The sequence below is a fragment of the Haplochromis burtoni genome, unplaced genomic scaffold (genome assembly GCF_018398535.1).
Source record: "Haplochromis burtoni strain Fernald_Lab_line unplaced genomic scaffold, NCSU_Asbu1 Contig_861, whole genome shotgun sequence".
Taxonomy (NCBI): domain Eukaryota; kingdom Metazoa; phylum Chordata; class Actinopteri; order Cichliformes; family Cichlidae; genus Haplochromis; species Haplochromis burtoni.
The window spans coordinates 123,760-134,345 of NW_024583222.1; the positions used below are offsets into that span (position 1 = coordinate 123,760).

The following is a 10,586-nucleotide window of genomic DNA, read 5'->3' on the forward strand; positions in this document are numbered from 1 at the left end:
GGAAGCGTTGGAGGTAGTCCGTAAGAGATTACAGGATAACCCCAACCTCAGCAACAGGACCACTCTCAGCATCGACCAAGTGTTTGCTTTTGGAACTGTGTCTTCATTCCACCTACTTCACATACAAGGGTCAGTTCTACAGGCAGAAACATGGGTGTGCCATGGGCTCCCCAGTTTCACCCATTGTGGCCAATTTGTACATGGAAGAAGTGGAAAAGAGGGCTTTGCTATCCTACCCTGGAACACCACCAAGCCATTGGTTCAGATATGTGGATGACACCATAAAGACTGAGTCTTTGGCTCTCGGAGGAGGCGGATGCACTTTTTCTCCTCTCCTCTCCCTTATCTTCCCTGCTTAGCTCTTATGTCCTTGTGTAGTCTCATGTTTTTTGTATTATTTTCCCTGGAACACTCACAGTCTGTTTCTAAAACCTAAAAGAGAATTATGGATTTGATCAATCTCTGAATGCTATTGACACCCTTTTCTCAATGAGCAGTCTGGGCTCGGGAGAGCCCGAGTGTCCTGGAGGGACTTTCCCTGCCGGATACACAATGGACGGGTGGCAGACATGGAGGATCGTGTGCCTGGCGGGACTGTCGATCGAGGACGCTGAAGATTCAGAACCATGATAACAGGGTTCTTGCTGATCGGAGCTGGCTTGGCCCTGACTTATCAGAGAATTAAGAGAGCGGAACCGGCTGTTCAAAAATTTTTATATAACTTTAATTCACATAAAAAACAGCTGCTTGTTTGAGTGAAAATACATTGATGGGTTTTATTTCACACTAATAATGTTGTATAGTTGTAAAGTATTTTGTCTAGTGTCAATTATATTGTCAATTATATCATAATCGCTCATTTTCAAATGTATATCATGATAAATATTTTTGGTCACATCACCCTGCTCTATGTCCAGGGTATGAGGGGTCCATGATGATGATTCTGCCTTTCTGCCGAAGTCTGCCTGTATAAATGTCTCTGAGGGGAGTTAATGAAATGCCAACTGCCCACTCTGCCACCCACACCACCTGCTGCAAGTTCCCCTTGTCCTCCATAGTACAGCAGCTGGACCAGAGTTTACAGCAGTAAGTCAGAAGGCTCTCGATGGTGCAGCGGTAGAACTTACTTAGCAGTATTTCGGGTATTTGGGCTTGACACAGCTTACTGAGGAAGTACAGCATTTGTTGTGCTTTGTACCTGGTGGGAAATGTTTGTGGACCAGGTAACATATGTTAAGATGTGAACTCTAAGAAACTTAAAGCTTTCTAACCTTTCTACCTCCTCTCCATCAATGTAGAGCACAGGTGTTGAACTCCAGGCCTCGAGGGCCGGTGTCCTGCAGATTTTACATGTGTCCTTGATTCAACACAGCTGATTTTAAATGGCTAAATTACCTCCCAACATGTCTTGCAGTTCTACAGAAGCCTGGTAATTAACTAATCATTTGATTCAGGTGTGTTGACCCAGGGCAAGATCTAAAACCTGCAGGACACCGGCCCTCGAGGCCTGGAGTTTGTCACCCCTGATGTAGAGGGTAGAGTGCTCAGCTCGCTTTCTTCATCTGAAGTCGATTTCCATCTCCTTGGTCTTGGTCTCGTCCACTGGAAGAGATGGTGGCTGACTTAAAGCAGGATGGTATTACAGACTGTAGCAGTGAGAGGTGGAAGATGGTGGTGAAAACCTCTGCTTGTTGGTCTGCACATGCTTTAAGCACTCTACCTGCTACATGGTCTGGGCCATCTGCTTTCCTTGCGTTGACTCTGTGCAGTGTGGCTCTGACCTGATGCTGCTCCAGCTGGATAGGGGTGTCGTCCCTCTCTGAAACAGCAGGAAGGGTGATGGTGTCCCTGTTCTGTTGGTCAAAGTGGGCAAAGAACTGGTTTAGGGTGTCAGGAAATCACATGACAGGGTGGGGCTAGGAGTCACAATGAGCTCACTCGAAACCCTGGCTGATTGTGACCCACACCCGTTTTCACATCTTGGCTCATGTGATTAGGTGGAGGATCATCAGGGGGTCCTTTTGTCCCTCTTTAAGGGGATACTCCCACTGGGTTTAAATCTGAGACTCTCCACCAGTTGACCCTAGAACTGAAGAAGCTTCTCTGATGACCGGTGAAACATCTTCAGGCAAACTAAAGAAGTCCAGACGTTTTCCTTCCAAGCTCCTTAGACTAGGATGACCTGGATGAATGAGAACCTTCACAGACAATAAACATTAAATAAATGTAAACTATTAAAATATGGGTTATTTTAAAAATGCATCCTACAAGGTGTTTGGTGACTGCCATGCTCCAATCTCATGTTTAAAACTAGTATTAATGGACGAAGTTTAAAGTTTATGTTTGACTGGATTTCACTCAATGTTTGTATCTCTGTCACTGCAGGACCAACATGGAGCGAGAAGTCGGCGATCTCAGGAGACCAACACACCTCACAGAAGAAAGGGAGAGAAAACATACAGCTGTGATGAGTGTGGGATGACTTTTACTCGGAAGTATTTTCTAGAAAGACATGAAGTCATCCACACGGGAGAGAGACCGTTCAGATGTGACTTGTGTGGGAATTCTTTTACCCAGCCTGGAAACTTAAAAGCACACCAGGTCATTCACAGTGGAGTTAAAGCGTACAGCTGTGATGAATGTGGAAAGGGTTTCACCAGGAAAGAAGGCTTGGTAAGGCATAAGCTCATCCACAGAGGAGTTAAACCTTACAGCTGTGATCAGTGTAGCAGAGCTTTTACTCAAAGTAGTAGCTTAAGGAAACATCAGGTTTCCCACTCTGGTATTAAGGCTTACAGCTGTGACATCTGTGAAAAAACTTTCAGCCACATAGAAAATCGAAATAAACACCAGCGTATTCACACCGGACAGGATGTTTATCGCTGTGAACAGTGCGGCAAACTGTTTGTAAGATACAAACAATTACAAATCCACAGGTTTACCCACACCGAGGAGAGACCTTATAAATGTGACCTGTGTGAAAAGACTTTTAAAGCACAGAGTTCTGTAAAAGTCCACCAACAGATTCACACCAGACAGAAACTCTACAAGTGCAGTTACTGTGAGGTATGTATTATAATGTTTTTCTTGTAATTTTAGCCTTTTTGGATCAACACTCCCCATGAAAGTGCATGTGAGCAATTAGTTCAATTTCAGTTATGACTTTTAACTTGAGTTTGTTATACTTTTGTAATGCCAAAGTTTATACTACAGTGCAGAAGTCTCATGTCTCCCCTTAATTTCTTTATAGTTTGCTTCAAAGAAAACTTTCTTGTAGGTTGTTTTGTTTTGGGTTTTTTTGTCTCGAGCAATAGCTCGCCAGCTTTCCGAAGGTCTGTAGTTTTCCTTTGGACACTGGCTGCTTTTACACTCTGTTTCAGTCTGGTCACTGTACCCTGACCATTTTTACTGGATTTATTTTATTATTATCATCATTATCATTTTATTATTACTATTTAAGCTACATTACACTGACCTCCAGATTACTGAATCATCAGAAAGGCACCTAACTCACCAGTGTCGTCTAGACATAACAGGCGTCTTGGCAAAGAACCACATTTACATTCTGTCTTCATACATTTTGTTACTACCAGCCTTAAACAAGTCTTTATTATTATTTATTTAGTTGTATCTGTGAAACATACCAACAACATCACAGCATATCTCTGTGTTTTATATTTGAGCTGTGTTTATCTTAGAAAATAATCTCTTCTTCCTCTCATGTCCTCTTTCTTACATTGTTCTCCATGTCACAGTAAAATGACCCCACAAAATAATTTTTCTTTGGTTACTGTAAATGTTACCTTTGAAATTACCTGCCATTTTTTAAAAAGGACCCACTGTCTTTTAAAAACTCATCCAGGTTATTCTTACGCCACTCAGTGAAGTAGCACAAATGCAGTTTCACATCAGAACCATGCACACAGATCATGTGATGTCTTGGCTGTCTGTGTGACATCATCTAAAAAACAGTAAACAGCTCATAAAAACTGAAGTCAAATGATAGTGTTTTGCATTCAACTACCAATCATATTTAATTAACTGAACATATTTTAACTCCTGATGAGGACCTCTATAAAAGCAGCGTTTCACAGTTTGCTGATCTGGAGCATTCAGGTGTGTGTTCTGATTTTAGAGAAAGAACTGTTGCCAGTAAGGTCAGACTGTGCAAAGTGCTGAGAAACCGCATGTGGGATTAAAACAGATTTGGTTTCATGTGATTATCTTCTATTATTAAAACTTAAAAAAGGGATTAAATAAAAAAAAAATAGACTCACCCCATGCACTTTCAGGGATTGTTTGAGGGTACAGTTTTGCATGACTTCATTTTTTTTTTTAAAGTAAAGGTATAAAAGGTATCTGGTACTCTGATGGGTTAACTTTTTTCAGATATAATAAAATGTAATTCGATGTTGGCAGAGATGCTCTTTATTTCAAGCCTGGTTCAGGATTAAAATGTTGAAGGAATTCCCTGACTTACGCTGTCTTTGTGTCTTTGTGTAGAAGCAGAGCAGCACAGATGGATCCAGTTCTCAACCCTGTCATCACTGTGGTGGTGGGAAACAGTTTCGTTGTGACCTGTGTGGAAAAACTTTCAACTGGCAAACAAACCTAATGATGCACCATCGGCGACATACTGGACACAAATTGCATTATTGCGAAGAATGCGGGAAAGGCTTCCCCACACCAGATAAACTAAAACGTCATGAACTCATCCACAGTGGGGTTAAAGAGCACCTCTGTGACCAATGTGGGTCATCCTTCACCACTGCAGATCAGCTTAAAGTGCATAAACGTGTCCACACAGGAGAGAAACCATACAAGTGCCGACACTGTAACAAAAGGTTTTCCCGGTCAGATAAACGTAACCGTCATGAACATACGCACGCCAACAAGAACTGCAGCAGGAATCCCAGTTTGTAGTCCAAATGTAGTCCACTCTGGAAATAAACTGTTGCACCAAAAAGTTGATTCTGTTCATCTAGACGCAGCGTTTTCAGTAGGAGGCGCGTTTTATCACTCATCCGTCATGTCCTCTTCAGTCTAGGATGGCTGCAGGTTTCCTAAGCCTTAAAAAGGCAGTTGTGTAATGACTCTAATTGGCACCAGGACCTGACAGTAAGCTGTGGAAACAGTTTCATGATCATTAATATGCAAATTGTTATGACAGTTGTTCAGTCTGTAGCAGCTGACTGGTGAACTGGCATTTATTTGCATCATAGCTGGAGTGGTTAGCTGGTTCCAGTTTGACTTGGGGACCACAACTTTGGCCTTAAACATAAACTTTGAATAAGGAGAGCTTCCTGTATTTTAGTGTATTTAGCACTCTTAGCTAATTATAGGCCAATCTCCAACCTTCCTTTCATATCAAAAATCCTTGAAAGAGTAGTTGTCAAACAGCTAACAGATCATCTGCAGAGGTTTATTTGAAGAGTTTCAGTCAGGTTTCAGAGCTCATCACAGCACAGAAACAGCTTTAGTGAAGGTTACAAATGATCTTCTTATGGCCTCTGACAGTGGACTCATCTCTGTGCTTGTCCTGCTAGACCTCAGTGCTGCGTTCGATACTGTCGACCATAATATCCTATTAGAGCGATTAGAACATGCTGTAGGTATTACAGGTACATAGCATACATTTACACTGCTATGCAGATGACACCCAGCTCTATCTGTCCATGAAGCCAGATAACACACACCAATTAGTTAAACTGCAGGAATGTCTTAAAGACATAAAGACCTGGATGGCCGCTAACTTTCTGCTTCTTAATTCAGATCAAACTGAGGTTATTGTACTCGGCCCTGAAAAGCTTAGAAATATGGTATCTAACCAGATTCTTACTCTGGATGGCATTACCTTGGCCTCCAGTAACGCTGTGAGGAACCTTGGAGTCATTTTTGACCAGGACATGTCCTTCAACGCACATATTAAACAAATATGTAAGACTGCTTTCTTCCATTTGTGCAACATCTCTAAAGTTAGAAATATCCTGTCTCAGAGTGACGCTGAAAAACTAGTTCATGCATTTATTACTTCCAGGCTGGACTACTGTAATTCATTATTATCAGGATGTCCAAAAAACTCCCTGAAAAGCCTTCAGCTGATCCAAAATGCTGCAGCAAGAGTCCTGACAGGGACTAGAAAGAGAGAGCAGATTTCTCCTGTTTTGGCTTCCCTTCATTGGCTTCCTGTTAAATCCAGAATTCAAAATCCTGCTCCTCACATACAAGGTCTTAAATAATCAGGCCCCATCTTATCTTAATGACCTTGTAGTACCATATCACCCTATTAGAGCACTTCGCTCTCGCTCTGCAGGCCTACTTGTTGTTCCTAGAGTATTTAAAAGTAGAATGGGAGGCAGAGCCTTCAGTTTTCAGGCCCCTCTTCTGTGGAACCAGCTTCCAGTTTGGATTCAGGAGACAGACACTATCTCTACTTTCAAGATTAGGCTTAAAACTTTCCTTTTTGCTAAAGCATATAGTTAGGGCTGGACCAGGTGACCCTGAATCCTCCCTTAGTTATGCTGCAATAGACGTAGGCTGCCGGGGATTCCCATGATGCATGTATCGTTTAGGTTTTATCCGATACCGGTGCCAAATCGGTACTTTTGAAACGGTGCCGGTGCTCAAACCGGTGCTTAAAGAATGGAGAACACAAAATTGGTCCAAAAACCTCTCATGTTCAGCTGTTTTTTGTAAAAAGATAACAATGTTAGCCTTTTCTGCAGCTATGGGGCATATATGGTATCACTCTTGGCTGGAAGCAGTGCTTAAACAATGGAAAAAACACAAACTTTGTCCAAAACCTCTCATGTTTAACTGTTTTCCACTTTTTCTTTGGTCATTTTAGCCTTTTTAGCCAGGGTGAAGGGAGTATCTGCCATCAAACAAGAAGACAGCCGCATGTAGCTATGATGATGTTTGCTAGTTCACCTTACATGCATTAATGTAATAACGTGGTTAGCCTACTCAACGTAAATTAGCTACTCACGCAGAGAAGAACGGCTGCTGCCACCATCATCCGTCATCATTTCTGCTACACTGGCAGGGCTAGGGGCCAGGACTCTCCTCTTCGTGTTTTTGGGGGATGTTGCATAACAGGCAACCCACCCGCAGTAGATGTGCTCGGTGTGAGGTCTCGCAGCAAGCTATCAAATACGGCGCATTTCTGGGCTTTTAAAAAAAACGCTATGCGTCGCCAGGTGTTTCATCGGATTTGAGGTGTTACCTCCTTTGACAGTATCACAGTATCAGCTTAAAGCACTTGTTGCTGCTGAGTTTGCATATTTTGCTGTGAAGTACAGCCAGACTTTTGACCGCTTCGCCTTGGACATTTTTAATCTGTAGCTCTGCTCTAACAGAACGTACGTACCTGGCCCCGCCTACTATCCTCGGAAACGTAAAATGATTGGCTAGAATCTAAAGTGTATCACAGCTCAGGAAAAAAAAGCACCGAAATAAAGCACCGAAATGTGCGCTGCTTTTCGGTCTGGTTACTACCGTTTATGTCAGAACCGGTGCCATCATGGCACCGGACACCGGTACCCATCCCATGATGCATTGAGTTTTTCCTTTCCAGTCACCTTTCTCACTCACTATGTATTAATAGACCTCTCTGCATTGAATCATATCTGTTATTAACTCTGTCTCTCTTCCACAGCATGTCTTTATCCTGTCTTCCTTCTCTCACCCCAACCGGTCGCAGCAGATGGCCCCGCCCCTCCCTGAGCCTGGTTCTGCCGGAGGTTTCTTCCTGTTAAAAGGGAGTTTTTCCTTCCCACTGTCGCCAAAGTGCTTGCTCATAGGGGGTCATATGATTGTTGGGTTTTCTCTGTATCTATTATTGTGCGATCTACTGTACAATATAAAGCACCTTGAGGCGGCTTTTGTTGTGATTTGGCGCTATATAAATAAAATTGAATTGAATTGAACTTAATTAAGCAGTGTCTGTGGGATGGGAAAAGGGCAAGAATCAAGCTAAGTAAATTATATGCTTAAATTATATGAGAGAAGGGAGAAGGGTGGTTTAAGTTTACCCGATCCAAGATTATATTCAGTCTCATTCGAGATGGCAAAATTGGTTATTTACTGGGGAATAAATCAAGCTGGACAGGAATGGCTAAGTATAGAGTCTGAGATTTATACTCCTTTTGATCCAAAAGCTTTGTTGTCTCAAAGCTGCACTTCACTGAACCCAATTTTGTTTCATTCTAGCCAGGTTTGGCTCAATATACATAGAATTCTTAAAATATCACCTCATGTGCAGTTTTACTCATCTCTTTAGAACAATCCAGCTATTCATATAGGAAAAAAACGTGTTTTGGAAATTGTGGCAGTCTCATGGCATAATTGTTATTAGCGACTTATCTAAAGATGGAAAATTTATGTCCTATAGAGACCTTGTTCAAACATACAAATTGGAAGGGAAGGAAAATTTCTGGAGATATTTGCAAATTAGACATTGTGTGACGTCGAAGTTCAGAAGGGGACATGAAAATCTTGTTCTAAATTTTATAAATATGCCTCAGGAGCACCACACAGCAACGTGTTTTTATAGGCTGGTAAACGATAATAGAAGTGGGGAATGTTCGAACATTAAAACTTTGTGGCAGAAAGATTTAAATGCACCAATTCCAAACGAAAAATGGATGGGCATTTTGGCGGGAAATAGGCTTTATGTTAAGGAGGCGACGAGCAAATGCATACATTATTAAATTCTGCATAGATATTATCATACTCCAACAAGATTACATCGTATGAAGCTTATGCCTGACTATCTCTGTTGGAAATGTACAATTGAGGCGGGGACTTTCCTACATTGTTTTTGGGAATGTTCCTTTATAGCTCCTTTTTGGAAGGAAGTCATCACACTCTTAGAAGGTTGTTCAGGATCAGAAGTGCCCTTGACTCCTGAATTGTGCTTGTTAGGAGACCGTTCTCATATTCCAAGAACTCTCAATAATATTTTTACGGTTGTTATGGTTGGACTGGTAACTGCATCGAGGATTATCCTTAGGCACTGGAAGACTGCAGTATGTCCTGAACTGAGACTGCTTCCTATGAGTCCATGCTGAATAAACTTAAAAATGACACAGAAGTCAAAGATGAACATTGGGACTACTTTTGGAGCTATTTGAAGCAAACAGGATTTTGACCGTATTATTGTAATTTGAAGGACTATTAACTGTGACCACCGGTCCAAATGTTACCTAACGGTCAATTTTATTTGCCCATTTCTGTGTTTCTTCTCTTGGAACCCATTGTTAGTTACTCTTTTCTTTCTTTTAGACTTGTAAGGGCAGAGGTGTACAACAGCAGTTTTCTTGTGGGTGTTTTTTTCTGTTTTTTGGGGGGGGTTTCCCCCTCTTATACAGGTTTAAGTATATGTTGCAAAATCAATAAAAAACTTAAATGCCAAAAGAGTGAAGTGAGAAATGGAAACATGTTTACAGTCAAAGTGACTGTTTTCAGTGGCACTGATGGAGGTTTATCAGACGGGGACACCTGGCTGTTCTCCACTCACACAGCATTCCTGCAGCTTATTAGAAGCTCTGACATTAAATTTTGACAAATAAATAAATAAGCATTAAAAAGATGAATTTTCATTCAAAAAAACAAAGAATGTCTGTGTTAATGTTTTAAATGACCACAAGGGTGTACAACATAGCCAAACTTTCCCATCCCACTCAGCAATATCTGCCGTTTGATTATCGGTGCTTAATAAAGTCAACCACTGAGCACGCTCAAAGAAAGGTGAGGCATCTCACTCTTCTTTTGCACAAACAGGTGAGGACTGTTGACTTGACTCAGACATGTGATCAGAGGAATGGTTACCAGACTATAAAAAGAGAGGAAGAGATCCTACTTCATTTTATAATGTAATTGTTGAAAACGTGTCACCAGGAAATTTCCCACAGTAGTCAAATATCCAGCCAAGAGTTAGTGATGGCTACCAAAAACATCTGGTCGAAGTGCACCTTGCTAACAGACATTAAATCAAATACTAGATATATGTGTATATCTGAGGCCATACGCATACTTTTGAATCTGTGTCAACTAGAGGAAATACAAAATACATGGATTCTTGTTTGTTCATTAAAGATATCTGCTGTACAGTCCATTCTACAAAAAGAACAGTTAAAGAAGTCAGAGCCCAAAACTACCATGAAACTCGTGCTCATGATGAGTGGATGTGAACTTCTGATCACAACTGTGAATTCAGAATCGGCTTTTCACATGAACAACCAGAGTGCTCATTAGGAGTATATTTTCGTGTTGTCTGACTGCTCAATATGATGAAGGAAACTGGCTGCAGCTGTTTAAGCAGAGACAGATGTGGAGCGGTGTTATATAAAGTTTGCCTTTGTTCTCCTCACGTGAAACCCACATGCCTGTAAACAGCATCTCAAACTGACTGTATTGTTGATTCAAGGATACAATAAACTCACATTACAAAACATTTATAGATTCATTTGTTCATCCACAGCAGCTGGAAGCTTATTGTAACCCTGATAAAGACTTTTCTGCTCCAACTTCTCCCAGCATGCTGAGCTAATGATTAGTTGGTGTTTTTCTCCAAACACTCTCTC

At 41.4% G+C, this 10,586-nt stretch overlaps 1 protein-coding gene across 2 annotated transcripts; it reads left to right on the forward strand.

Annotated features, from left to right (window-relative positions):
* Positions 1-759: 759 nt before the first annotated feature.
* On the forward strand, positions 760-5,426 carry LOC102289411 (zinc finger protein 708). Of its 2 annotated transcripts, XM_005952180.3 has the most exons (3): positions 760-1,086; positions 2,386-3,066; positions 4,504-5,426. In XM_005952180.3, exons 2-3 carry the CDS (start codon positions 2,479-2,481, stop codon positions 4,921-4,923), a joined length of 1,008 nt encoding a protein of 335 aa, XP_005952242.2. In that variant the 5' UTR covers positions 760-1,086; positions 2,386-2,478; the 3' UTR covers positions 4,924-5,426. The 2 variants fall into 2 exon arrangements, with proteins under 2 accessions (XP_005952242.2, XP_042071831.1); XM_042215897.1 differs by lacking the exon at positions 760-1,086 and having other exon boundaries at positions 2,189-3,066.
* Positions 5,427-10,586: the final 5,160 nt, after the last annotated feature.